At 48.1% G+C, this 25,887-nt stretch overlaps 1 protein-coding gene across 3 annotated transcripts; it reads left to right on the forward strand.

Moving 5' to 3' along the window:
- The first annotated feature begins 4,573 nt into the window (after positions 1 to 4,573).
- On the forward strand, positions 4,574 to 21,716 carry Mtres1 (mitochondrial transcription rescue factor 1). Of its 3 annotated transcripts, XM_076552365.1 has the most exons (6): positions 4,574 to 4,648; positions 9,028 to 9,084; positions 12,570 to 12,642; positions 12,883 to 13,363; positions 16,047 to 16,119; positions 21,434 to 21,716. In XM_076552365.1, exons 4-6 carry the CDS (start codon positions 12,894 to 12,896, stop codon positions 21,620 to 21,622), a joined length of 732 nt encoding a protein of 243 aa, XP_076408480.1. In that variant the 5' UTR covers positions 4,574 to 4,648; positions 9,028 to 9,084; positions 12,570 to 12,642; positions 12,883 to 12,893; the 3' UTR covers positions 21,623 to 21,716. The 3 variants fall into 3 exon arrangements, with proteins under 3 accessions (XP_076408480.1, XP_042117933.1, XP_006982819.1); XM_042261999.2 differs by lacking the exon at positions 12,570 to 12,642 and having other exon boundaries at positions 9,028 to 9,101; XM_006982757.4 differs by lacking the exon at positions 12,570 to 12,642 and having other exon boundaries at positions 4,580 to 4,648.
- Positions 21,717 to 25,887: the final 4,171 nt, after the last annotated feature.

Consider the following 25,887-nt stretch of genomic DNA (forward strand, 5'->3'; position numbering starts at 1 on the left):
GTTTTTTTTAAGTCTTTTTTTTAAAAGACTTTTTTGTTTTTTGGTTTTTCGAGACAGGGTTTCTCTGTGTAGCTTTGCGCCTTTCCTGGGACTCACTTGATAGCACAGGCTGGTTTTGAACTCACAGAGATCCGCCTGGCTCTGCCTCCGGAGTGCTGGGATTAAAGGCGTGCACCACACTGCCCGGCCTTATTTATTTTAAGAATGAGTGTTCTCTTCGAGGCCAGCCTGGGCTACCAAGTGTGTTCTGTCTGTTGGTTACGCTGTGGCGCTGCTCCTCGTGGCTGGCCGATGCGGGCAGAGGCCATGCCGACAGAGGAGAGTCACAAGCCATGGTTACCTTTTTAGAGCTTTATTGGGAGGGGGGCAGAGAGAGGGAGAGAGAAGGAGGGAGAAAGAAAGGGAAGGAGGGGAGAGAGAGAGGGAGATAAGACAGACAGAAGGAAGGAGCAGAAAGGAAAGAGAGGGGCACACAGAGGGCCCACCCGCTTTTTAGGCTAGGATGCCATCCCAGGCTGATGACGAAATTAAGGACCGAATCCTTACACTATCTGCACGTACAACTTTATGCCAGAAGAGAGCATCATATCCCACGATAGATGGTTGTGAGCCACCATGTGGGTGCTGGAAACTGAACTCAGGACCTCTGGAAGAGTAGCTAGTACTCTTAACCTCTGAGCCATCTCTCCAGCCCCTGGTATTTACTTTTTTTTTTTTTTTTTTTTGGTTTTTTGAGACAGGGTTTCTCTGTGTAGCTTTGCGCCTTTCCTGGAACTCACTTGGTAGCCCAGGCTGAGCCTCGAACTCACAGAGGCCTGCCTCTGCCTCCCGAGTGCTGGGATTAAAGGCGTGCGCCACCACCGCCCGGCGGTATTTACTTATTTATAAAGATTTGTTTAAAAACTATGTATATAAGCTGGGTGATGGTGGCACATGCCTTTAATCTCAGCACTTAAGAGGCAGAGGCAGGCAGATCTTTGTGAGGTCAAGGCCAGCCTGGTCTACAGAGTTAGTTCAAGGGCAGCCAAGCCTATGAAAAGAAACCTTGTCTTGAAAAAAACCAAACCCAGCCAGGCGGTGGTGGCGCATGCCTTTAATCCCAGCACTCAGGAGGCAGAGCCAGGTGGATTTCTGTGAGTTTGAGGCCAGCCTAGGCTACCAAGTGAGTCTCAGGAAAGGCGCAAAGCTACACAGAGAAACCCTGTCTCGAAAAACCAAAAAACAAAAAAGAAAAAAAAAAAACCAAAACCAAACAAACAAAAACAAACCTATGTGTGTATGTGTGTATTGGTGTATGAGTGTGTGTGCATATGAGTGCAGTACCCTCAGAGGCCAGTTGGATCCCTTGGAGCTCAAGTTAAGTTGTGAGCTGCCCTACATGTGTGATGGGATCCAAATTCCAGTCCTCTGCAAGAGTAGTACATGATCTTAACTACTGAGCCAATCCTCCAGTCCCTGTTTAGTTATTTTTAGAAGAGAGTCTCATGTAGCTCCAGCTGCCTGGAACTCTCTATTTACTAAAGGATGACCTTGAACCTCTGATCCTCCTGCTTCTACATCCCAAATTCTGGGGTCACGGGTTATAGGTGAATTTGGGATCCTATGGGGAGCAGATGAAGTCTTGAGTGAATGTGTATTGTTGACATGAGCATCGCCACATTGAGGACCCCAACAACTCAGACCCATGGGAATGGCAACGGTGTTGGGATCCTTGATTGAGTACAGACGTTGACAAATGGCTGACCTTTAGCTAACACCAGTGTGTGCAGAGACTGCATCTGACCTGGACGTTGACGTTGAACTATCAACCGCAGCTTCCCCCTCCTAGATGATGGCAACCTGAGACGGCTCCCCTATGGATCAGCCAGCCTGCATCCTCCTCTCTCACCGAGTTTCCAGGCTTCTGTTGGGGTGCACCTCCACCAGAGCACACGTGTGTGTGTGTGTGTGTGTGTGTGTGTGTGTGTGTGTGTGTGTGTTTCCCTCATTCACCACCTCCCCAGTTAAAGCACTCTCTAGGCCTCAGAGATTGTGGCAGTATCTAGTTTATGTAGTGCTCGGCTCAAATCAGGGTCTCCATGCTAGGCACTCTACCTCCTGAGCCACACTGTAGGACCCTATTTTGCTTTTGGAAACAATGTCTCATTTTGTAGTCAGGACTGATCTCACTCTGTAAGCCTAAACTCATCCAAACTCACCAACCGAGGTCCAACTGTCTCACCTCCCAAGTGATGGAATTACAGGCATGAGTCACCATACATAGCTTTTTGTTTGTTTGTTTGTTTGTTTGTTTTTTTCAAGACAGGTTTTTCTCTGTGTAGCTTTGCACCTTTCCCGGAACTTGCTTTGCAGACCAGGCTGGCCTCGAACTCACAAAGATCTGCCTGGCTCTGCCTCCCAAGTACTGGGACTAAAGGCGTGTGCCACCACTGCCCGGCCAGAAAGTATTTTTTTGTTTGTTTGTTTGTTTGCTTGAGACAGGGTTTCTCTGTGTAGTTTTGTGCCTTTCCGGGATCTCACTCTGTAGACCAGGCTGGCCTCGAACTCACAGAGATCCGCCTGCCTCTGCCTCCCGAGTGCTGGGATTAAAGGCGTGAGTCACCACCACCCAAAACAACTTTTGTTTTGTTTTTTTTGAGACAGGGTTTCTCTGTGTAGTTTTGGTGCCTGTCCTGGATCTCGCTCTGTAGCCCAGGCTGGCCTTGAACTCACAGAGATCCACCTGGCTCTGCCTCCGGAGTGCTGGGATTAAATGTGTGGGCCAATGCTGCCGATGCTGTCACCACGACCTGGCCATAGCTTTATGCTCTACTTACTTGTTATTTATTTTTGTAGTGCCCCAGGACCACACATATGCTATACGAGTACTCTACTACTGAGCTACACCTCTAGGCTTTAATGTACATTTTAAATGAATGCCTACTGGCCACGAGTAGTGGAACAGGCCTATAACTGCAGAACTCAGGAGCTGGAGGCCGGAGGATCAGAAGTTCGAGAGCATCCTTGGCTACTCAGCAAGTTCAAGGGCAGCCTGGGATATATGAGATAATATTTGAATATACATAAAAAATAAGCAAATCGTTTTTAAATGATAGATATAAGTGCTTTTGTAATTTACTATATTTTCCTTTCTGCAAAATTACTAGCTATTATGACCAAATGTTTTGGCAATACGGAAAGAATTAATAAAGAAGCTGGGTGGTGGTGGCACATGCCTTTAATCCTAGCACTAGGGAAGCAGAGGCAGGTGGATTTCTAAATTCAAGGCAGGCTTGGTCTACAGAGTGAGTTCCAGGATAACCAGGGCTGCACAGGGAAACCCTGTCTCGAAAAACAAACAAAAAACAAAAAACAAAAAACAAAAAACAAAAAAGCCAAAAGAGGGATTGGTCTCCTGGAACTCGAGCCACCATGGGGACGGGGGTGCTGGGAATCAAATCCATGTCCTCTGGAACAGGGACCAGTGCTCTTCACCGCTAAGCCATCTCTCCAGTCCCTCTACTATATATCATTTAAAAAAAAAAGATTTCTCCCTGGTGAGATGGTTCAGTGGGTAAAGGTGTTTGCTAGAAAGCCGGACAACACAAGTTTGATCCCTGGAACCCACGTCGTGGAGAGAACTGACTCCTGCAAGTTGTCCTCTGACACACACACACACAAATAAATAAATATATATATATATATATATATATATATATATATATATATATATATATATATATAATTTTTACATTTAACCCAAGAGTTGGTGAACTGGCTCAGAGGGTGAAGGCCTCTGCGTCCAGGCTGAAACACCTGAGTCCAATCCCAGGTCCAACATTATGGCGGGCGTTAACCAAGTAAATGCAACTGTGTATCCCTCCAATGTCAACAGTGTAAATGTATCATTACTGCACTTGAAACAATTCGTAATTGCTGTTTCCTCTTAACACAAACAACCATAAGCCACTGTGTAATCAGAGGAGGAGACGCAGAGTCGCTAATTTGTTGAGAAAGGATTTTCATGTAACCCAGACTGGCCACAAGCTTGCTATGTAGCCAAGGCAGGCCTAGCAGCAAGATCTTCCCGCCTCCACTTCCCCAATGACGAGCTGATGCCGAGTGCCAGGTGTTTTATTTCTATTTCTATTTATTTCTTTGTAGCTCAGTCTGGCCTCACACTTTCTAGTCTTGTACCGAAGGAAAACCTTGACCCACCCACCCCCTTCCTACCTTCGTCTCCTGAGTGCTGGGATTACAGGGGTGCTCCCTCACACTGGGTTGAGACCTGATGTTCTAAACTCAGACACAGTTTTCTGGAGACAACGTCTATAATTCACAAAGGCGTCCGAGGCTTTGGCTACTCCAGAGAAAGAACCTCGGCTTTCAAACCAAGTTCTTCTGGAACTAGCTGCCAAGCTCAGAGGGCCTGGGATGGGATTCCTCGCCCCCACTCCTCACCCGACCTCCCCACACCTCTGCCTCCACCGGGCGGTCATCCAAGGCGCCGCGTCCAGCAGGGGTCGCTGTGACGGCGCCACCATACTCGCACGCGCCTGGGGGGTCCGCTCTTGCGGCGTGGGCTTGGGCGGAAGGGGCGGGGCGGGGGCCGAGGTGGCTCCGGGCCTGCGGTCGGCGCGGTCCGGGGAGGGACCAGCGGACTGCGCAGGTGAGTGGCGCCCCTACTGGCCCGGCCCCTGGCGGGGTGGCTCGCCGGCGCCCGGCCTCGGCCCTGCCGCGCTCCTGCCGAGTCCGCCAGGACGTCCGGGTCCGCAGAGTCGGGCCTGCCGCGGGACGCCCCCTCGGACCCCGGGACGGCGGGAATGGAGCCGGCCCGAGCCGTGCGTCCCCGGGGCCTGGCCGCTGCTGGCTGCAGACGCTGCCCCGGGCTGGCGGCGTGGGTGTCCCGTTTCCTTTGACCTTGGCGGACCTGGGGAGGTGCGGGGTGGGAGGGCTCCGGGGGAAGCCGGCCCCCGACGTCGGCAGAAGGGAAGGTGTTCGCAGCCGCAGCAGACCTCGCCGCCGACTGGAGGCCAGGCGCCCCGGGCTTACCGAGCAGTGACAAGCTGGGGGACGCGGATCCTTTCTCGTCATCGTGCAGTCAAGGGCAGCGTTGCCTTTGTATCCTCTGCACTCCACCTCCGGCAGTCTTAGCCTTCCTTAGCACGTTCTATAGCTTTATAAAAGTCGAAACGGAAACAAGCCTAGGCTTTTCTCCCCGAGTCACATCCAGTGCAAACCGCCGCCAAGGAGATCTTGTAATACGGACTCCTGCCGGGTCACTTTCCTATTAAAACTAGCTCTCCTGCTGCCCGGGTCACTTCCAAACTTAGGTATCAAAGGCTTTTGGAAATCTAGTGTCAGTCCAGATACACTGTGTTCTTTTCTGAGCTCATTCTAATGCAGCAGCCCTCTGGTCATACTATGTTCCATGGTTTTGTTTTGTTTTAACCGGTCCGGTGTAGCCCAGGCTGACATCGTACTCACTTTGTAGCGAAGATGTCCTTGAACCCCCGAACCTCTCACCTTTCCCAGATGCTTGAAATACATGCTTGTACCACCGTTCCCAGCTTCCACAAGTTTTTAACTACCAGACACTATTTTGTGCACTTGATAAAGTGAAGGAAAATAAAATAGGGATTGTGGCGTGTAAAACACATGCAGACAAATAACATCCAATAAATTATGTGGCAGCATGTGATAAGAGCTTGGGGGGGGGGTAGCTGGGAATAGAGTTGGAGTGAATAGACCTGGCTGAGGAGATGCTTGAGTTTCAACTTGAAGGTGAGTTCCCCTTGCAGATACCTAGGCAAGAGTGTTCTAGGCCTGCATGGAACAAGAACCCCTAGTTTGGCTGGAACGTGTCCCCTAAGTTTCATGTGTTGGGAATTTGGTGCACTGCCATTAGGAAGAGCAGGGTGATGACGGTTCTTCCGATGAATGGACAAGTCTGTTCCTGGGTTAGTGGGTCATTAAGAGAGAACATGACTTTGGTATGAAAACAAGCTGTATCTGGCATGCTTACACCTTCTCCCCACGCTGTCTTCTACCTCCTGATGCATCAAGAAGGCCTTTCACCAGGTGTCCACATCTAAAGTGTTCAGAAGGGAAAGGTGGTGTGAGGGGTGGGGAGCAGATACAGATGACCTTGAATTTCGCATTCTCTGAGCCATAAGGTAAATAAACCTCTATGCTTTGTAAATGGCTCTGGCTTTGTAATTCATTTGTAGCCCTGGAAAGCACACTGAGAATAGTCCCGTGTATGTGAGGAGCGTGAAGACGACAGTGTAAGTTTGGCAGGAGCTGAAGCTGAGCAAGATAGGAGGTAATTTTTGTGGGTTGTTTTGATTTTTTTCAAGACAGGGTCTCACTGTAGTTCTGGCTGTCCTGGCCTGGAACTCACAGAGATCTGCCTGCCTCTGCCTCCCAAGTTCTGGGATTAAAGGCGGGCGCCACCTGTCAGAAGACCGGGGATGGTTATCATTGGGGTATGATATAAATGTCGCATTTAGGGCTGAGCAGTTAACAGGCACTTAGTCTCAACACTGATTAGTTAGTTTCTACCTTGACTGATGGCCACTGCGAAAAGCTTTCCTGACTCATTTCTGGGTGTAAATGTAAGTATTTAGGAGGCCGTTTGACACCATATGAGCACAGCAAAACAACAGCAGTAGGTTTCTCCCAGGACCTTCCCAGCCATAGGCCTTTTTGGCCAGGTTTACAGTATCACCTTTCTTCATTCTCTTAATTTTGTGACGGGTTCTCATTAAGTTACCCAGGCTGGCCATGAACATACTCTGGTCTAGGCAAGTGGTGAACTTCAGCTCTTCCTGCCCTCCCAGGTTCAGAAAAGTCTTTTCTTTAGAGTATTTTTGAGGAGTTTAGTCTTGCTTTGTAGTTCATGCTGGCCTCAACTTTCACTGTGCCAGGCCTGAAAACCTGTATGCACTTCCTGAAACCCGTGCAGAAAGGCCAGATGTGTGGTGTGTGTCTGTAGTCCCAATACTCTGTTGCCAGGACGAAAAACAGACAAGAGACTTAGCTCGGAGTACACAATATGGCAGAAACGAGAGACCCTGCCTCAGAAGTAGGATGGAAAGAGTCCTGACTCCTGGAAGATGTCCTCTGACCTCCACATGCATGCTGTGTCCTCTGACCTCCACATGCATGCTGTGTCCTCTGACCTCCACATGCATGTTATGTCCCCTGACCTCCACATGCATGCTATGTCCTCAGACCTCCACGTGCATGCTGTGCTGCTCACCCGGACTCCTGGAAGATGTCCCCTGACCTCCACGTGCATGCTGTGCTGCCCACCCGACTTGTGCACATCACATACACACATTCAACAGTAATTGACATCAGTAAACAGAACTGTCCCACCATCGTCCCCGCCCGACACTCGGGAAGTGGAAACATGCGTTCAAGGCCAGTCTGAGCTACCTGAGACCCTGTCTCAAAGCTAGGAGGGGGAAAATCACTAGAAGCTGGACCTGGCAGGACAAACTTGTCATCCCAGCATGTGGGAGCCTCAGGCAGGAGGGCTGTGAATTGAAAAACAACTAGGCTACACAACAAGACCCTGCCTTGAAAATAAAGAAAACCCACTAGCCTCCAGAAGGGTGATATCCCATGAAGTGAGATGAGAAGGCTCTGGACTACCTGTGAGGTGCCCTTAGTCACCCATGGGTCCTGTCACATTCAGTTGGACACGGTGTGTTGGTGTGTTGATAACGAAGAAGATACCGTGGCTGTGACTTATTACAGAATGGGTTGATGAAGCAGAGGAAAGGGGAGAGGCATGGGGCCGAGAGAAGGAACTCGGGCATGATGTCACCTACAAGTTGCAGCGGCCTCCTGCAGGAAGCACGTGACTCCTCCAACAACAACTTGGGGCAGGCTTCCAGGGGACAAGTTAGGGGTTCAGCATGAATCAAATCACAGTTTCAGTACAGCGAGCCACTCCTCCAAGTTTGGGGGATTCGGGGAACTCGGCTGAAGTTCAAGTTAGCAGATACTGCAGCGGCCAGCTTGGCAGTCGGCCTTCCTACAGACAGCAGGCAGGCCTTTTACACTAACTCCGCCGTCAGGTGGACAAGTCTGGAATTTGGAAAGATTTAAAGCCAAGGGGCCAGGTATAGTAATCCGTGTCTGTAATTTCAGTACTCTAGAGGCTGAGGCAGGAGGATCAAAAGTCCAAGGGTAGCCAAGGGTACATGGTGAATTTGAAGCAGCCTAAAGTACATGAAGTCTTATCAAAGGTTTTTGGGGATGTCAAGGAGACAAATGGCAGGGGATGGCGCAGAGGAGTTGGGACAGTCAGGGGCCATACCAAAGGAAAAAAAAAGAATCCTTTTTTAGGAGTGTGTATAAAAGTGATGTGGAAGCTATGTCCAGTCATCAGATGTCTTCCTCATTGCCTTGAGACTGGGTCTCACTGAACTGGAAGCCGGCCATTATGACTGGACTGACTGGCTGATTAGTGAGCTCTCGAAATGTGTTAGCTTCCCAGAGCTTGGGGATTGCAGGCACTCACAGCTGTGCCCGGCCTTTAACATGGGTGAGGGGATTCGAACTCAGAACAAGCCATTAGCACGGAGTCATTTGCAGCCCCGAGAATCCTTTCCTGTTCTTTGTTTGTTTGAAATATATTCTCCTCTGTAGACCTAGCTGGCCTGGAACTTGCTGTGGAGACCAGCCTGGCCCCAGACTCACAGCAGCCCTCATGTCTCTTTCTCCTAAGTGCTGGGATTACTGGCATGTGCCATCTGCCCATGGATTTTTTGTTTGTTTTCTCGTTGTTTTTATATCCCTGGCTGACCTTGAACTCCTGATCCTCTGTTTTGATTTAAGAGGAGCTCCAGAACCTGGCCGTTCATCTTTTCAGATACTGCACTCCTTACTCAGGGCTCTCCTGATTAGTTCTGGATTCTCAGGTTCCTCCCTTGGGTCCTGTTCACTGTTAACATCTACAAATGGTCACCACCTTTAGCAAAAACTAGGATAATGCCTTCCCTCAATTTTATGTTTTTATGTGTTTCTATCTAGATTTCCATCATTTGGGATGTTTGCCTGCTTGGAAGTGGAGGAGATCACAGAGAGAGAGTGAGTAGCTAATAAAGGTAACATTTGGCTTGACACTTTGAAACATTTGTTATATTTACAAATGAACATGATTCAGGTTGATATCTTCAGCTAGAAGCTTTCCTAGTGTAGGCAAATAGGCTGCCTGTGGGGCTGGAGAGCTGGCTCAGCAGAGGACCTGGGTTCAATTCCCAGCACCCATATGGTAGTCACAATCATTTGTAATTCCAGCAACAACCTCTTATGGCCCCTGTGGGCACTGCATGTACTGGGGCAGACATACACATGCAGGCAACACCCATACTAATAAAATCAAAGTAAATAAATCTCGAAAAATGGTGCCAGTGATGGGTACAGAAAGAAACGCATCCAGACATCCTGAAAGGATATAGGAGCATGTGGTGAAGCAAGGGCTTTTTTCCCTTCTTTTTAAAAATTTTTTCCTATCATCAGCTTGATACAGTCCAAATTCTTACCTTAATAGTGAAATGTTTCACTGATGCTTGCCCAGTGATTGAGTAAAACCAAAACTTATTATAAGCCACAGTCATCCTAGGGTCCCCCCTGCTATATAGCCTCCCTGGTTCTATGGGTTGCAGTCTCATTGTTCTTTGCTTTATATCTAGAATCCACTTATGAGTGAGTACATACCATGTTTGTCCTTCTGGGTTTGGGTTACCTCACTCAGGATGATATTTTCTAGTTCCATCCATTTGCCTGCAAACCTCCTGATGTCATTGTTTTTCTCTGCTGAGTAGTACTCCACTGTGTATATGTACCACATTTTCTTAATCCATTCTTCAGTTGACAGGCATCTAGGTTGTTTCCAGGTTCTGGCTATTATGAATCATGCTGCAGTGAACATAGTTGTGTATGTGTCTTTATGGTATGATTGAGCATTCCTTGGGTATATGCCCAAGAGTGGGATGGCTGGGTCTTGAGGTAGTTCGATTCCTAATTTTCTGAGAAACCGCCATACTGATTTCCACAGTGGTTGTACAAGTTTGCATTCCCACCAACAGTGGAGGAATGTTCCTTTGCTTTGCATCCTTTCCAACATTGGCTGTCATTGGTGTTTTTGATCGTAGCCATTCTGACAGGTGTAAGGTGGTATCTCAGAGACATTTTGATTTGCATTTCTCTAATGACTAAGGATGTTGAATATTTCTTTAAATGTCTTTCAGCCATTTATGATTCTTCTTTTGAGAATTCTCTGTTTAGCTCTATAGCCCATTTTTTAATTGGATTGTTCAGTATTTTGGTGTCTAGTTTCTTGAGTTCTTTATATACTTTGGAGATCAGTCCTCTGTCAGTTGTGGGGTTGGTGAAGGTCTTTTCCCATTCTGTAGGCTATTTGTCTTTTTTTTTTTTTTTTTTAGGAGAAATTCTACTATATATATAAAGATCTGGCCGCTAGGCATTTTTCTTTTCTTTTTAATGCCGAATGTCTTTTTGTCTTATTGACCGTGTCTTTTGCCCTACAAAAGAAACAAGGGCTTTTTAATGTGTATTCATTTTCTTAGTATCTGTGCTCACAAGTGTGTGTGGAGACCAAGGACAGTGTGAAGGAGTCAGTTCTCTCCTTCACCGTGTGGGCCCTGGAGCTTGAACTCGGCTGAGTTGTGTTTACAGGTACTCTTAACTCCTGAGCCGTCTCACTTGGCCCTAAGCTAGGATTTATGATGGAGAATGTGGACACCAAGGAACTGACACCAAGACCGCCTCTTCCTCCTGGCCCAGGTGCCGCTGGGGAGCCCTTCTAAGTTGGAGGGGCCTTCCTCCCACTTCCAGACCCTTTCTGCTTTCTGCTCCTGTTGGAGTGACCATGGGCTACAGATTCTAGAGCTCCTGAAATAAGCGTTTTCTTTCCCTGTATTCTGCAGTGCTGGGATCCAATAGAGCCTTGTGCGTGGTAGGCAAACAGCCAATAGCTCGACTACATCCCCAGCGTAGAAATGTGCTGTTGTCTTTCTTTATCCCAGTTCTGTAAAACTCAGAATCCTTCTTTGGGTAGGTCTCTGTTAAATTGGAATACACTGAAATAGTTTCTTGCCAGACATGGTGGCCTGTAATCTCAGCACTTTGGGGCTGAGGCAAGAGGATTGCTCATCACTTGGAAGCAAATCTGGGCTACATAGTGAGTTCCAGATCAGCCGGGCTCATAAAAGCAAGTTAAGAGCTGGATAGTGGTTCAGTGGTTGAGAACACTTATTGATCTTACAGAGTCTGGGTTTGATTCCCACACCCGCGGGATTTGGCTCACTATCATCTCAGTTCCAGTTCCTGGTAGCTAACACTCTCTTTTGACCTCCATCGGCACCAGGCATGCAACTGGTGAACAGATACACATGCAGACAAGACAGTTGTCAGTCAGCCATACATTAAATATATATGTGTAAATGGGGCCGGAGCAGTGGCTCAGTGGTAAAGAACACTTTGATCTTGCAGAGGACCAGGGTTGGGTTCCCAGCATGCACATGGTGGCCCACAACCATCTGTAACCCCAGATCCAGCACCCTTTCCTGACCACTGTGGGCACCAGGCACATATACGGTGCCCATACAGACATGCAGACAAAACACTCTTACACATGAGACGGATCTAGATAGGACATCTAAAAACCTGGCATTTCTGCTAGCAGTTCCTTCAGCAGCGCAGCAGAAAACAGAAGCCCCGCAAGCTCTGAAACTTCACCTGCTTCTTGTCATTAGGGTTTACACTGGGACTCCAGGGATGGTAGAGTAAGAGTTGACCCTGTGCTGTTTGCTTACTCTTCCTGCCCAGTCCTAACTGTGGGGTGGAAGTAGTAGCTACCTGTGTGTTTTCTGTGAGCTACACAGACAGTTGTTGTTATTTGCTTTGTAATTCATGGATAGTAGGAAGGGAAATCATGAGGCTTATTATCAAAGAAATCAGTTCCAAAGTATAACCTTCAATTAAGGAAGCCGGTCTCGAAATGTGAGACTTCCTAAGAGTTCGTCAAGTTTATATATGTATGAATTTAGGCATGTGAAACCCCTTTTATTAACAAAGCGTGGTCTTTAAAACCATTTTGGCCTGTTGTAGTCACACATGCCTTTGATCCCAGCACTCAAGGAGTTCAAGGCTAGCTTGATCTACATAGTGAGTTCCAGGACAGCCAGGGCTATGTAGAGAGCCCCTGTCTCCAAATGGAAAGAGAGACAGAGACAGGAAAAGAAGAGAAGCCATTTTGCCGTCTTGATGAGCTGTGCTGAGAGGTCTGCCACCACTGTCTGGTTTCTGTTGTCTTTATGGTAACTAGGATTTGATTGCTCTCTGGCATGTCCAGAAATGGCTACCTAGTTTGTGGGCTCCGGTCCCCTCCTCTCTCTCCTAAATAGTAGGAAGGAGATGCGAAAGGGGAAAATGCAGATCAATCTGTTTTGCTCCTTCCTAGCTCTGATTTGCTCAGGTCTAGGTTGAAATATGGTTGAGAGATCACTCGGGATTCTATGAACTCGTTTGTTTGTTTGTTTGTTTTATAGACAGGGTTTCTCTGGGAACCTCTGGCTGTCCTGAAATTTGCTCTGTAGACCAGGCTGGCCTGCTGGTTTAAAGGTGTGCACTACCACATCTGGCCTTTTTCTTTTTTCTTTAGTCTTTATTTTAGCAAATCATTAACAACTACTGTTAATATTTCCTTGCACGGGGCAGTGAAATGTAGCACTAGATGAGCAGTGCGTGTGTGCTCGTGCGTGTGTGCTCGTGCGTGCATGCGTGCATGTGTGTATATGTGTATGTGCTATGTACAGTGAGCACTGCAGCCGTGAGGTAATGCTCAGCTGTGCTCCGTTGCAGGCCTGTGCAGCATGGCTGTGACTGCTGTCAGACTGCTCCCTGGTGCTCTCAGAAAGCCGGGTGCCTGGACAAGACTCTGCGGCGTGCTTCAAGGGACATCTTCACGCAAACTCTGTGCTTCCTGGAACCGATACTTACATTTCTCTAGTACCAAGCTAAACACATCAAATTATAAAACACTTTTCTGTACCATTTTCCCTCTGCGGCTCCCAGGGCTTTCAGTATCTCCAAAATGTATTTGTCCATTTTCTGTACGACTCAAAAGCAATATAAGCTCCAAAAAGTCCACTAAAAAGACTCTGCAAAAAGATGCAGATGAAGAGGACTCTGACGAGGAGATCCATCACCCTGAGAGGAGTGAGCAGGAAGAAGAACTTGAGGATGACCCCGGTGTGGTCAAGGACTACAAAGACCTGGAGAAAGTGGTACAGTCTTTCCGGTACGATGTTGTCCTGAAGACGGGCCTGGATATTGGGAGAAAGTGAGTATGACGGACTACCTGTCTGGTTAGTGTAATAGCGAATTACAAGTCACTCGGCCTCTATTATGGGGAACAATACCTGTAGATGTTCAAGTTACGTCACTTTACAGATGAGAGGCCTGACCCCCGAGGACGTCACTTGACTACCCTTAAGTCCTATGTGCCATGTTTTCTTAATCCTCACACACAGTTGGTGTGCTCGAGTCCTTGACTTAACGACACAGTTCTCTTTTTTTTCTCCTCCATAGTACTGGGGATCAAACCCAGAGCCTTGTACATGGCAGGCAAGTGCCCTACTACTGACCCATGCCTTTGCCCCTAAAAGAGAAGGGAATCATTTTATTAGTGCTACAAAACCCCATTGATTTCTCATAGACTACAGTATGAGAAAGTACCTCCCAGAATCGATGGAACCAGTGATGGTTAAGAACACAGGTTTTGCCGGGTGGTGGTGGCACACACCTTTAATCCCAGGACTCAAGAGGCAGAGGCAGGCAGATCTCTGTGAGTTTGAGGCCAGCCTGGGCTACAGAGTGAGTTCTAGGACAGGCTCCAAAGCTACATAGAGAAACCCTGTCTCAAACCAAAAAAAAACCCCACAGGTTTTAGCCAGGCGGTGGTGGCACAAGCCTTTAATCCCAGCACTCGGGAGGCAAAGACAGGTGAATCTCTGTGAGTTTGAAGCCAAGCCTGGTCTACAGGATTGACATCAAAGCTACAGAGAAACCCTGTCTGGGGGAAAAAAGAAAGAAAGAGAGAGAGAAACAAGAGAAAAGGTTTGGGGGCTAGCATATTAGCTCAGTGGGTGAGTAAGTTCAATTCCTGGGACTCACAAACTATAAGGAAAGAACTGACTCCCGTAGGTTGTCCACAGACCTCTACAAATGTGCCATGGTACACATGTGCCCATAGTCATTCAGTCATACACACACACACACACACACACACACACACACACACACACACACTCACACACACACTAATTTAAAAAAAAATCGGTTTCTGGCCAGTGAGGTGGCCCAGGGGTAGAGGTGCTTGCTTGCATACAGATAGACGCCTACCTTACCCTAGTCGTTGATCCCAGGAGGGGCAGGAGAGAACTGGTTCCTAAGTGTCCTCTGACCTTCACAGACTCACAGTGGCATGCATTCACGCACGCACGCACGCACGCACGCACGCACGCACGCACGCACGCAAGCGCACGCAGCTTTTTGAGCTAGAGTGCTGGGTCACGCCTGCTCTCCAAGCACCCAAGGCTACCTAAGGCTACGTCAGGACACTAGGTTAGAAGCCAGCCTAATCTACATGTTCAAAAAAAAAAGTGCAGCCTGGTCTACAGAACGAGTTCCAGAACAGCCAGAGCTACTCAGAAACCCTGACTTGAAAAAACAACAAGACCCAAAAAGTAGGTTCTTGGGCCACACTACTCGTACGTGACCTTATACACGTGACTGAAATGCGCTGCACCTGTTCCCCTCCTGTGAAACGGGACTAATAGAAGCCACTTTAGAGGTGGGGGGTTTTTTGGTTCCCTTTTAAAGACTATTTATGAAATGTCCGTATGACAGGCAGCGGTATGCATGCCATGTCCCATGTGGTCAGCAGACTCCTGGCGGGGCTGCTTCTGTCCTTACAGCTTTGGGAGTCCAGCTCGTGAGTTTTGTCTCACAGACCCTTTCACCTTTTAAAGACCCATTATCCATGTAGCGCATGCTGGCCTACAACTTACAATTTAGTTCCTAACAGCCTCAAACTCACTGAAATCCTCCTGCTTCAGCCTCCCAGGTGCTGGGACTGCAGGTGTGAGCCCCAAGGATTAAGATCTGTGTAAGGTGCTGCCCCTGGACCTGGTGTGTGGTAGGCACTCCCCGGATTTGAGTCACGTGCAGCAGTGTGAATTTTGAGATTTCTTTAGCGTGGTCATTCTCTCTGCAGATGTTATATTCCATAGTGACCTCACTGCTTGGTCATTCTGTTAGCAGTCACTGTTGGGGTGTGTATACAGGTAAGAATTGTGATACCAGCAAATTCGAGACTTCCACACGCCTTTAATCCCAGCGCTTGGGAGGTAGAGACAGGAGGTCTAGAGACGAGCTCCAGGACAGCCAGCTACCTGTCTCAGCAAAAAAAAAAAAAAAATCCCTTCTGTGATTTGTATCTATGGAATAATTGTGTGTTTTACTTTGTTTAAATCCATGGAACACAGAAGATAGCAGTAGTTGTTCTTTGTGTCTGCCTTTTCTGGGCTGGTCACCAGTGGTTCAGACCGAGGGGAATGACTGTCAGATTGGAACCACTCAGCCTCAGTGCTCACGGCTGGTTCCTTAACGGCATCTCCATATGGGGGGTGCCTGGGCTTTCTGTCCCAGTGCAGAGCAGGAAGCTGAGGCAGGAAGGACCCACTCGTTCTGACCATTCTAACTCACTGAGTCAAAAACCGCCTGTAAAGCCCCAGGCAGCAGTCACGGCCTGAGCAGCCGCGCCTTTTCGGAGTCAGAAATGCCTGGGTCTCCCTATTGTAGATGATGCCCACTTTCACTTTGCACCTCACACTTGTCACTCCAAATACAGGGGTTTTTTGTGGGGACTCACTGTCTGAGTAGATACGAACAGCTGGTGTTTTCCTCAAAGCTGTGTAATTGTTGAATGTATTTACATTTCAAGTCTTTTTTCTTCTTAATAGCAAAGTAGAGGATGCGTTCTACAAAGGTGAACTCAGACTGAACGGAGACAAATTATGGAAGAAGAGCAGAACGGTGAGTGTCTGTTCCTCTGCTAGTCAGTGCTGTCCTGTCCCCAACTCCCCCTTGGGCCCTGGTGCCTTCTCTGAGGTCTTTGGTCCTGGTCATGGCTAGTGGGAATCATCTACGGGCCACTGTCTCTCCTCAGTCTTCATGACCTTATAAGTCAGAAGAATTTGGAATAAGCTACCCTCAGGACTGGCAGCCATCTTTCCTCAGACTTCTGCGATATTAATGTTAGCCCCATGGAGTCATGGCATGTAGATTACAAAGAAAGATCTGACTGAAGAGGCACTACCTGAGTGGGTGTATAATTCTGTTCACTTGGGCAGTTCTTGCTGGAACTCTGCTCTCTGAAGGGCAGCTGGCAAAGTGATGTTCTGTATTTTCTGACAAGTCCATATTGATACTGTTAATTGAAAGAAGTCAAGCCAGGGTGATGATGCGCCCATGTCAGCCAGGGTTACACAGTGAGACCTTATCTCAAAAACAAACAAACAAACAAAAACTGTTCATAAGAGAATGTACTTCCAGCCGGGCGGTGGTGGCGCACGCCTTTAATCCCAGCACTCGGGAGGCAGAGGCAGGCGGATCTCTGTGAGTTCGAGGCCAGCCTGGGCTACCAAGTGAGTTCCAGGAAAGGCGCAAAGCTACACAGAGAAACCCTGTCTCGAAAAATTAAAAAAAAAAAAAAAAAAAAAAGAGAACGTACTTCCAATATCTGCTTTCTAACAACAGATCTCTCTGTCTCTCTCTCATACACATACATAAAAGTAAGTTCTATTAAAAACTATTCTTTGCATACATACATGTATATCAGCCAGCATGTGGGAACTGGAGAAAGGAGGATCAGGAGTTCTAGGCCAGATTGGGCTACATGAGACTGTCTCCAAAATATATTCATATATGCATGCGTGCGCGTGCACGCGCACACACATACACACACACCGTGACACACACCATGGAAGCCAGAGTCAGGAAGACTGCCACAGATTCAGCCAGTCATGTCTGCTTGCCTAGTTCAAGGCTGGCCAAGACTATATCCCGACAAAACAAACAATGTATGCAGATGTTAAAAGCTGTTATATATATTCTTAATTAACTATTACTAGTACTTAAATCTCTTAGTCTATGTGTATTTTGTGTGTGTGCATATGCATGCAGTTCCTGTGGGGGTCAGAAGGTCCCGGAACTGGAGTTGCAGGTACCTGTGAGCCACCTTGAGAGCCCTGGGAACCAAACCAGGGTCCCTTGGGATAGCAACAAACGCTCTTAACTGCTGAGCCCTCTCCAGCCCTGTATCCATTTTCTTCATTTCTCTTACAGTTTGAAATTCAATGTTTTTATTTATCTGATGGATGTTTTGTCTTTTGTCTGCATATACATATGTGCACAGTGTGTGTGCCTGGTGCCCACAGAGGCCAGACAAGGGCGTCAGGTCTCCCAGAACTGGAGTTAAGGATGGTTGTGAGCCACTATGTGAGTCCTGGGAACCAAACCCACAGTTCTGCAGGAGCAACCCGTGCTCCTAGCTGCCGAGCCAACTCCAGCTCTGCTGTATTCATTTTCTTCATGCCTTTGATTTTCTGGCTTTTTAAAAATGTACTTAATGGGCAGGATGGGGACTGTGGGGACACGTGTGTCACGGTATGGACGTGGAGGTTAGAGGACACTGGAAGGAGTGGCTTCTTTCTTCCTCTGTGCTGATTTCAGGGATCAAACTCGGGTTGTCGGGCCTTGCTGCAAGTGCTGAGCCATCCTTCCCTCCCTCTGAGATATAAGTAAGGGGGGTTGGCTTGTTTGAGACAGGCTCACTGTGTAACCCTGGCTGGCCGGAACTCACAGATCTGCCTGCCTCTGCCTCCTGAGAGTTGAGATTAAAGGATGGTCGACCATGGTTTTTGGTTTTGTTTGTTTGTTTTTGGGGGGGGGGGGCGGTTCAAGACAGGGTTTCTCTGTGTAGTTTTGGTGCCTGTCCTGGAGCTCGATCTGTAGACCAGGCTAGCCTCGAACTCACAGAGATCTGCTTGGCTCTGCCTCCCAAGTGCTGGGATTAAAGGCGTGCACCACCGCTGCCCAGCGACCATGCTTTTGTTGTTGTTGTTATTGTTTGTTTTAAATATTTTATGTGCATTGGTGTTTTGCTATAGGTGTCGGGTCCCCCAGAACTGGAGTTACAGACAGTCATGAGTTGCCATGTGGGTGCTGGGAATGGATCCGGGTCCTCCGGAAGAGCAGTCAGTGTTCTTAACTGATGAGCCTTCCTCCAGCTCCTTAACCATACTTTTTAACCATGAGATTGTATCACTTAACAAAACTAAATAAGGGAGACATACAAAATCTTTAATTAAAAGCTTGGACACAGCAGCAGGGCTCTAGTTCAGCTGATAAGAGTGTTTGCCTTGCCCTAGGTTCAGTCCCTCGGCGTCACGTAAACTTTAACCCCAGCAGGAAGAGGGTCAGAAGTTCAAGGTCAGCCCCTCTGCAGAGTGGGTTTGAGGCCAGCCTGGAATATATGATACCTGTCTCTTGGGGAGGGGCAGGCTTAAAACCTAAAGCATGCTTAGAAACAACCTATTAGCAGTTAGCAGTGAGGGGCGATGGAGGCAGAGACAGTTTTGAAGGTGGTTTTTATTTTCCTTTCTTTCTCGATCCAAAAGCCTGCTGCTGGGCAGGATCTGGCTACCTCGTGTTTCCTGGGATGTGGAACACTGAGTGTGCCGTGTGTGTGTGTGGGGGGGATGTACACCGAGTGTGTCTGTGTGTGCACGGGGAACACTGAGTGTCACGTGTGCACAGGGAACACTGAGGCTCCTTCAGCCCCTCTCCCTGGGCATGCTGTCCGTTGCTGCTGCCTCCATGCACAGAAAAGAGAAACGTCCTCCATCCTTGTCTCAACCTCAGTCAAGGCCAAAGAGCTCTGATCCCCTTGGGCTGGCAGGTGCAGAGTGACCTGTCAGCCATTGTTAGTGACCTCACCAAAGCCAGATGGGCCCCTCTCCCCCCCCTCCCCCCCCCCCCGCTCCCCCCTGCTGCTTTCCTGACCAGTCCTGAGCTGCTTTCTGTGCTGGTTACCTTCTGAAGACCCCCTCTGCCGGAGCGCCATGTGCAGACCCCGTACATACGTAAGCGGTCCCTCCTGCTTTGAGGCATTGTTACCCACAGCCTAATTGCTGTGCTTCATTCTGCCTTGGGTGTTCTGTCGCTCGGCTGCTTTCCAGCTTTCTCCTGAGGGTCAGCAAAGGCAGAGGCCAGTATTAACACCGCTGCCTTGTTACCAGGAGGCCTGGTAGCCATAGAAACTGCAGCTGAGGGGAGATTTGAAATGTAGATATTTGAAGCAGCCACTAATCCCAGCCCGTTTTGCTTTGTGTCTGGGAGGAGCAGGCCTTGGATGGGACTAAATCAAGCATGCCTGCGTCCCCAGCCTGCTCCATGGAGCCAGTGCCCAGGTATAGGCCCTGAGGGTCCAGCTTGTCTGTCGCCAGAGCTCAATCCGCGACTCCCCCCTGCCCCTGAGAACGCTTTTCTGTGTTCTGCAGACTAGGTGGGTCCAGAGTGCGCCATGCTGTGCAGCCCTGCTCTGGCGGGGCTTCAGATTCCCAAGCATGGAGACGGATGGTGTCCTAAACTCACCTCCCAGGCTGGGGCGGACCGAGAGGAAACATCTGAGCCCTAGAAGGCAGAAATGCCATCTTCCTTTTTAAAGATGCTTTTATTAGTCATATTAATTATTCATAATAACATCTCATTATGGCATTTTCATACATGCATATGATGAATTTTGATTGTGTTCACCTCCCATTAGCCTCTCGTCCCCCCACCTCCTTCCTTTTCCCAACTAGTCACTTGTACTTCATGGAGCTTTTCTTTCTTCTTCTTTTTCTTCCTCCTGCTCCTCTTCCTCCTCCTTTCTTCCTCTCCTCTTCCTCCTTCCTTTCCTCCTCGTCTTCCTCCTCCAACCTCCACACAGGCCTTGGCATACACATGTGCCACACCCCCAAAATAAATAAACTGTTTCAAAAAAATTAAGTTGGGGATGTAAGAGATGGCTTAGCAACTAAGAGCACTGGCTGCTCTTCCAGAGGACCTGGGTTCAATTCCTGACACCCACATGGTGGCTCACAACCGCCTGACTCCAGTTCCAAGGGGATCCATTCCATCTCTGACTTCCAAGGACACCAGGCGTGTGCATGGCACACAAATATATGCAGGCAAAATAACCATACATAAAATAAATCTAGAAAACTGAGTGAATTTGAATGAAATGGGCCAGTTTGTAAGCTGTGTATTTCTTTCGTTATGGGAGGGGAGGCTTGGTTTCTTGTTTGTTTCGTTATACTTATTTTTAAGATTTTTTTAAAATCAGTTTTTATTTGATGTGAATGGGTGTTTTGCCCACATGTATGTCTGTACTCTGTGTCTGGTGCCCACGGAGGCCAGACGAGGGTGTCAGGTCCCGGGAAGTGCAGTTGGAGGCGCAGGAGCAGCGATGACTGTGAACCACTAGCCAGCTCTGCTCCCCCTTGGTAGAGCCTGGGGCCCCCATCCGAGTTGCTTCGAGCCAACAGAAGCAGTGGTTGGTCCTGGCTCACATTTTGGCAGAAACAGCAGTGGGTGGCCGGGGTGTGTTCAGCCCCTCTGGAGTTCCTGGCCAGATTTTCTAATGCACTGAGCTGCTTGGTGTCTGCCAGGTGATTCTCGTGTGCCCAACCCAGGCTGAGTCCTTGCTGCTGGGCCCTGGAGATAACATGGCTGCTCCAGAGCGGGGACTGACAAGCTGTAGCCACAAGTCCTCTGCTGAGATCATTCGGAGCTCAGCCCTTCTAGCCACCCGTTGCCCTCTCCTGTGCTGTCCTCCTTCGTGGGTCAGGGCTGCCCTCCCTCCCTGAGACGTGCTGGAGGGGCAGCCAACCATTGTTCCACCGTGACAGGTTTAACAAACTGTCCCATCCCCATTTTAGGTAGGTCACCTGGGTGGAAATCAGTGCCAGTTTTCTTCCTAGTGCATCTAGTACTTTCTTTGCACATTCTTGCTAAGACTGTGGCCCACTCTTCGATGTTTTACCTGTGTTCGCAGATAGACAGGTCCGTTCAATACTCCTTCAGTTCCCAACCTCGGCCATCCATCTGCCAGTCATGTGTCAGGGCAGGTACTGGCTGGGTCCAGCCCTGTGCGTGAGGCTCCTATGTGCCCTCCCACAATGCAATTCGGACCTAGGGTGACAGTGTCAGGAGTCAGGACTCTTCTCACTTGCCCCCTGTGTGGGCCGTGTGGACTGGCCTCGCTTTCCCAGACTGCAGTAAAGGTTCTTTTCTTCTGCCTCAGGTGAAGGTGGGCGATACCTTGGATCTCCTCGTTGGAGAGAACAAAGAGACGGGGACCGAGGTGGTGATGCGGATTCTGCTGAAAAGCGTCTCCGAGGAGAAGACCGAAAGCGACAAGTACCGAGTGCTGTTGCGACGGTGGAAGAACTTAAAGCTGCCGAAGAAGACGACGACAGCGTCGTCTAAATAACCATGGCTTCTCCCACGGCTGCGCCCCATTGTCAGGGGGCTGGCCTAAAGAGAGGACGTTTGTGCTGAAATAAAGTTCTCCTGTCACTGTGGAAGCCTGAAGCATTCTGTGGAAGCTGGGATTGGGTTTCGTCCTGCACTGCGCTCCTTTAGACCTGGCCTTCTGAGAGCTCCCTTGTCCCGCAGAGACCAGTGCTGGGGGAGCCCAGGCCAGCGAGGACGGTAGCACCTGCCTGCCATTCCACACTAACTACCTCAGGAGTCATTGTAAAATAAATTGGCCTTGTTCCTCTGCCAGTTTTGTTTTATTTTTGGTATTTTATTTTGTTAGACAGGGTCTCACTGTATAACCCTGACTAGCCTCAAAATCTCAAGCTCCACCTGCCTCTGCCTCCTGAGTACTAGGAATAAAGACAGGTACACCACACCTGGCTTGTTTATTTTTTCAGACTGTCTGATAGCCCAGGCAGGCCTTTAATTCCTGATTCTCCTACCTTTAACTCCTGAGAGCAAGGGTTATAGAATAGACATGTAACACCACGCCTGGCTTCTTAATGTTTATTTAGATATTTGCCACCTAGGGACTGAGATCCCCAGATACAGGCTTCTTGTGGCTAAAGCCAGCAGAGTCAAGATTATGACAGGACAGGCTTTGGAGGGACCTGTTCCCACCTAGCTCTAAACACTAGTCTGTTCTCTTCAGTTTGTCTCTGCAGGCCAGAGGAGTGAAGTTGCCCCCCTAGTGCCAACTGGTCCACTTAGAATCCATTTGGAATGGTTTATTTAGGGCTAATAGATAAACCAAGGTAGCCAGAGGCTGACTTTGTGATGGCCCTCAAGCTAAGAATGGCTTCAGCATTTTAATGTTAGGTGCTTCAGAGCTCTGCCCTTCCAGATGACTCGGGTTCAATTCCCAGCACCCCCATGGCAACCAGCCATCTGTAACTCCAGTCCCAGGGGATTTGATGTCCTCTTCTAGCCTTTGTGGGTACCAAGCACATATGTGGTTCACAGACATACATGCAGATACAACACCCATACATGTAAAATACCATTTTTAGTTTAAGAAATTCTTTAGTGTTCTTTTATAAGTTTGTATGTATGTATATATGCGCGCGCGCGCACACACACACACACACACACACACACACACACCCACACACGACAGCTCCTGCAAAGCCTAAAATGTTTACTATCTGACCCTTTTACAGGAAAGGTTTAACTCCTAGCTCAAGAAAAGAATCAGTTTGGTTTCAGGCAGAAATGAGAACCATTTACAAATAGACTAGTTCTAACTCACAAGAATGTTCCACAAAGAACTAAACCCACATACAGAAGCGCAGAACTGAGCACACGCGCACGCTCCATGGCATTCGTGGTGTGTACACTCCGGTTGGTCTGTGACTTCCTAGCAGTCAAGTCTTAGCACTCGAGGAGCAGTTCCAAGACGCACTGCCCCGTCCTCTGAGAGACCCCTCATGATGGCTCGTTTGTCCCCCACAACTTCCTGAGAGTGGAAGGAGCTTCCAGAGAGCCCAAAGCAGTTCAGTGGGGGCCCATGACTCAAGTTTTCTACCTGGTTTTGGAGAACCCAGGAAAATTTATCTTAATTTGAAATTTTAAACCCTGAAGGACCAGTGAGATGCCTAGCAGGGGTAAAGGGGTTTCCACCAATGACGTAAGCCTGGGGACCCCAATTCACTCAGACCCACATGGTGGGAGGAGAGAACCAACTCCCAAAATTTGTCCTCTGGCCATCACACACATGCTCAGGCACACCCCCCAATTCTTTAATTAAAAAAAAAAGTTTTAGAACTGGGTGTAGTGTTGCATGCATTTAATCCCAGCCCTTGGGAGGCACAGGCAGGTGGATCTCTGTAATTTCAAGGTCAGCCTGGTCTATACAGTAAATTCTAGGCCAGCCAGGACCACCTAAAAAAGACCTTGTCTCAAAAAAAATTTTTTTGGCCAGGCAGTGGTGGTGAACGCCTTTAATCCCAGCACTCGGGAGGCAGAGGCAGACAGATCTCTGTGAGTTCAAGGCCAGCCTGGGCTACAGAGTGAGTTCCAGGAAAGGCACAAAGCTACACAGAGAAACCCTGATTCGGAAAACCAAAAATAAATAAATAATTTTAAAATGTTTCAAAAACTTTAAACTCTTAGGAAGAAATAATAAATACTGTGTAAAAGTACAACATGGAATTTCTGTTTTCATCCTTGGTTATTTTGGCTTTTTTGAGTCATCAGTAAAAATATAGTATGTTTAACTTCCATGTGAGGTAGTGACAAAATTATAATTAATTATATAGCCATACTTCATCTCATCTCCTCCTCTCCCTCTTCCTCAGCTTCTCTTTGCAAAGTGCATAGAAAACTCGAGAAGCCTTGGATGGTGGGGGCATGTAATCCAGCAGCAGGTTTCCTAAAACAGCCCACTCCGTTGGCAGGTGAGCAACGATCAAAACTTTCCCTCACCTCTCTGCATCTCACAGTCCTTACTGGACAAACAAGAGCAGGACAGAAAGCCAGAGCAGGAAAGGCCTTGAGTTTTGCTTGTTTGTTTGTTTAAGGCTTCAGTGCGTATCTTTCGGCCTTGGCAGACTAGCTGCTGGGGTCCAGGTGTGTACCACCGTAGCTGGCACAAACAGCCATTTGAAAGGCCACAGATGATTTGTACCTGGCTTAACTGCTCAGCAGGTCAGACTCATTCCCAATTACAGGGTTTTTTGTTTGTTTTTGTTTTGTTTTGTTTTTTCAAGACAGGGTTTCTCTGTCTAGTTTTGGTGCCTGTCCTGGATCTGGCTCTGTAGGCCTCGAACTCACGGAGATCCGCCTGGCTCTGCCTCCCGAGTGCTGGGATTAAAGGCGTGTGCCATCACCTCCTGGCTTCCAACTACAGTTTTTAAAAATTAAACTATGGGCCAGGTGTAGTGACACACACCCTTAATCCCAGCACTCAGGAGGCAGAGGCAGATGGATTTTTGTGAAGCCAGCCTGGTCTAAATAGAGTTCCAGGACAGCCAGAGCTACATAATGAAACCCTGTCTCGGGAGAAGAAAAAAAAAAAGCAAAGCAAAGCAAAATAATGGAACTGTAAGGGCCAGAGCGGCAGCTCAGTGGTCAGGAGCCAGCACTTCTCCTGCCGAGGACCTGAGTTTAGTTCCCAGCACCCCTGTCAGGTGGTCAAAACCGCCTCTAACTCCAGCTCCAAGGGATACAATATCTCTGTGGCACCCAAACTCCACATACACAGACATGTACTTAAAAATAACTCATAAGATCTTTTAAAAATCAAACTTAGACATCTGATCACAAATTACGTTAGTTTGGTCATAGCATGTGGCAAAAGATTGATCGCAAGAGTTGCCTCCAGTGTGAGGGACGAGGAACATATTTATGAAAACTGGCCGACAATCTTAAGAGCAATTCATGATGGTTCGTGGCACTCTTACAACTCACTCATTACTGAAGCTGAACGGCAGCTGCCTTTTAATGTGGTCCTGGCAGGGCGTCCCCAGTAAAAATGTGACCAGCATAATGACTTGATCAAAGACAACCCTGGACACACGCCAGCACAGTGGTTCTCAACCGGGGGCAACTTGCCCACTTTCCCTGGGGGCATTTGGTAATAATTGTACTTTAGTTGTCATGATGGACAGGATACGAGGGACACCAAGAAAGGAGAGCCTGAAGATGATGCTGAATATCCCATAATGTCCAACAGAATAGCATGTCAGAAGTGCTGAGGTTGGAAAATCCTGTTCTAATAGGAAGACAGAGGGGGGAAATTATTTTAAATATATTGTTTGGCTGGATATGTTGATGCATGTTTGTAATCTCAGCTCTTGATTAGTAGAAGCAGGAGGATCAAATGTCTCAGGCTATCACAGGTGATATGGAAAAAAACCCAAACCAAAAAAGCAAAAACAACCCTAAATAGTTAAAGAAAATACTCCTGCTTTTCCAGGACAGTGCTATGTTCATAGCAGTTGCTGTGTTCAAGGCATGAGTGGTTTAAGGTTATGACTGTTGGGTTCATCTGGCCCTTTTACCAAAATGACAATCCTCCTTAGCGAAGTTTCTAGGAAAGAGGTTGTCAACTGAAATCTGCCATCTATGCTCTATATAGATGGGGAGGTGATTAGATTTCATTATAAAGTCCTGAGCTCTAAACCACTGGAGCTTGCTGCTGTGGAATAATACTTCTGTACACTGTGTGAATATATGTCACCATGATGGGTTTAATAAAGAAGCTGACTGGCCAAG

Source organism: Peromyscus maniculatus, chromosome 16, assembly GCF_049852395.1.
Source record: "Peromyscus maniculatus bairdii isolate BWxNUB_F1_BW_parent chromosome 16, HU_Pman_BW_mat_3.1, whole genome shotgun sequence".
Taxonomy (NCBI): domain Eukaryota; kingdom Metazoa; phylum Chordata; class Mammalia; order Rodentia; family Cricetidae; genus Peromyscus; species Peromyscus maniculatus.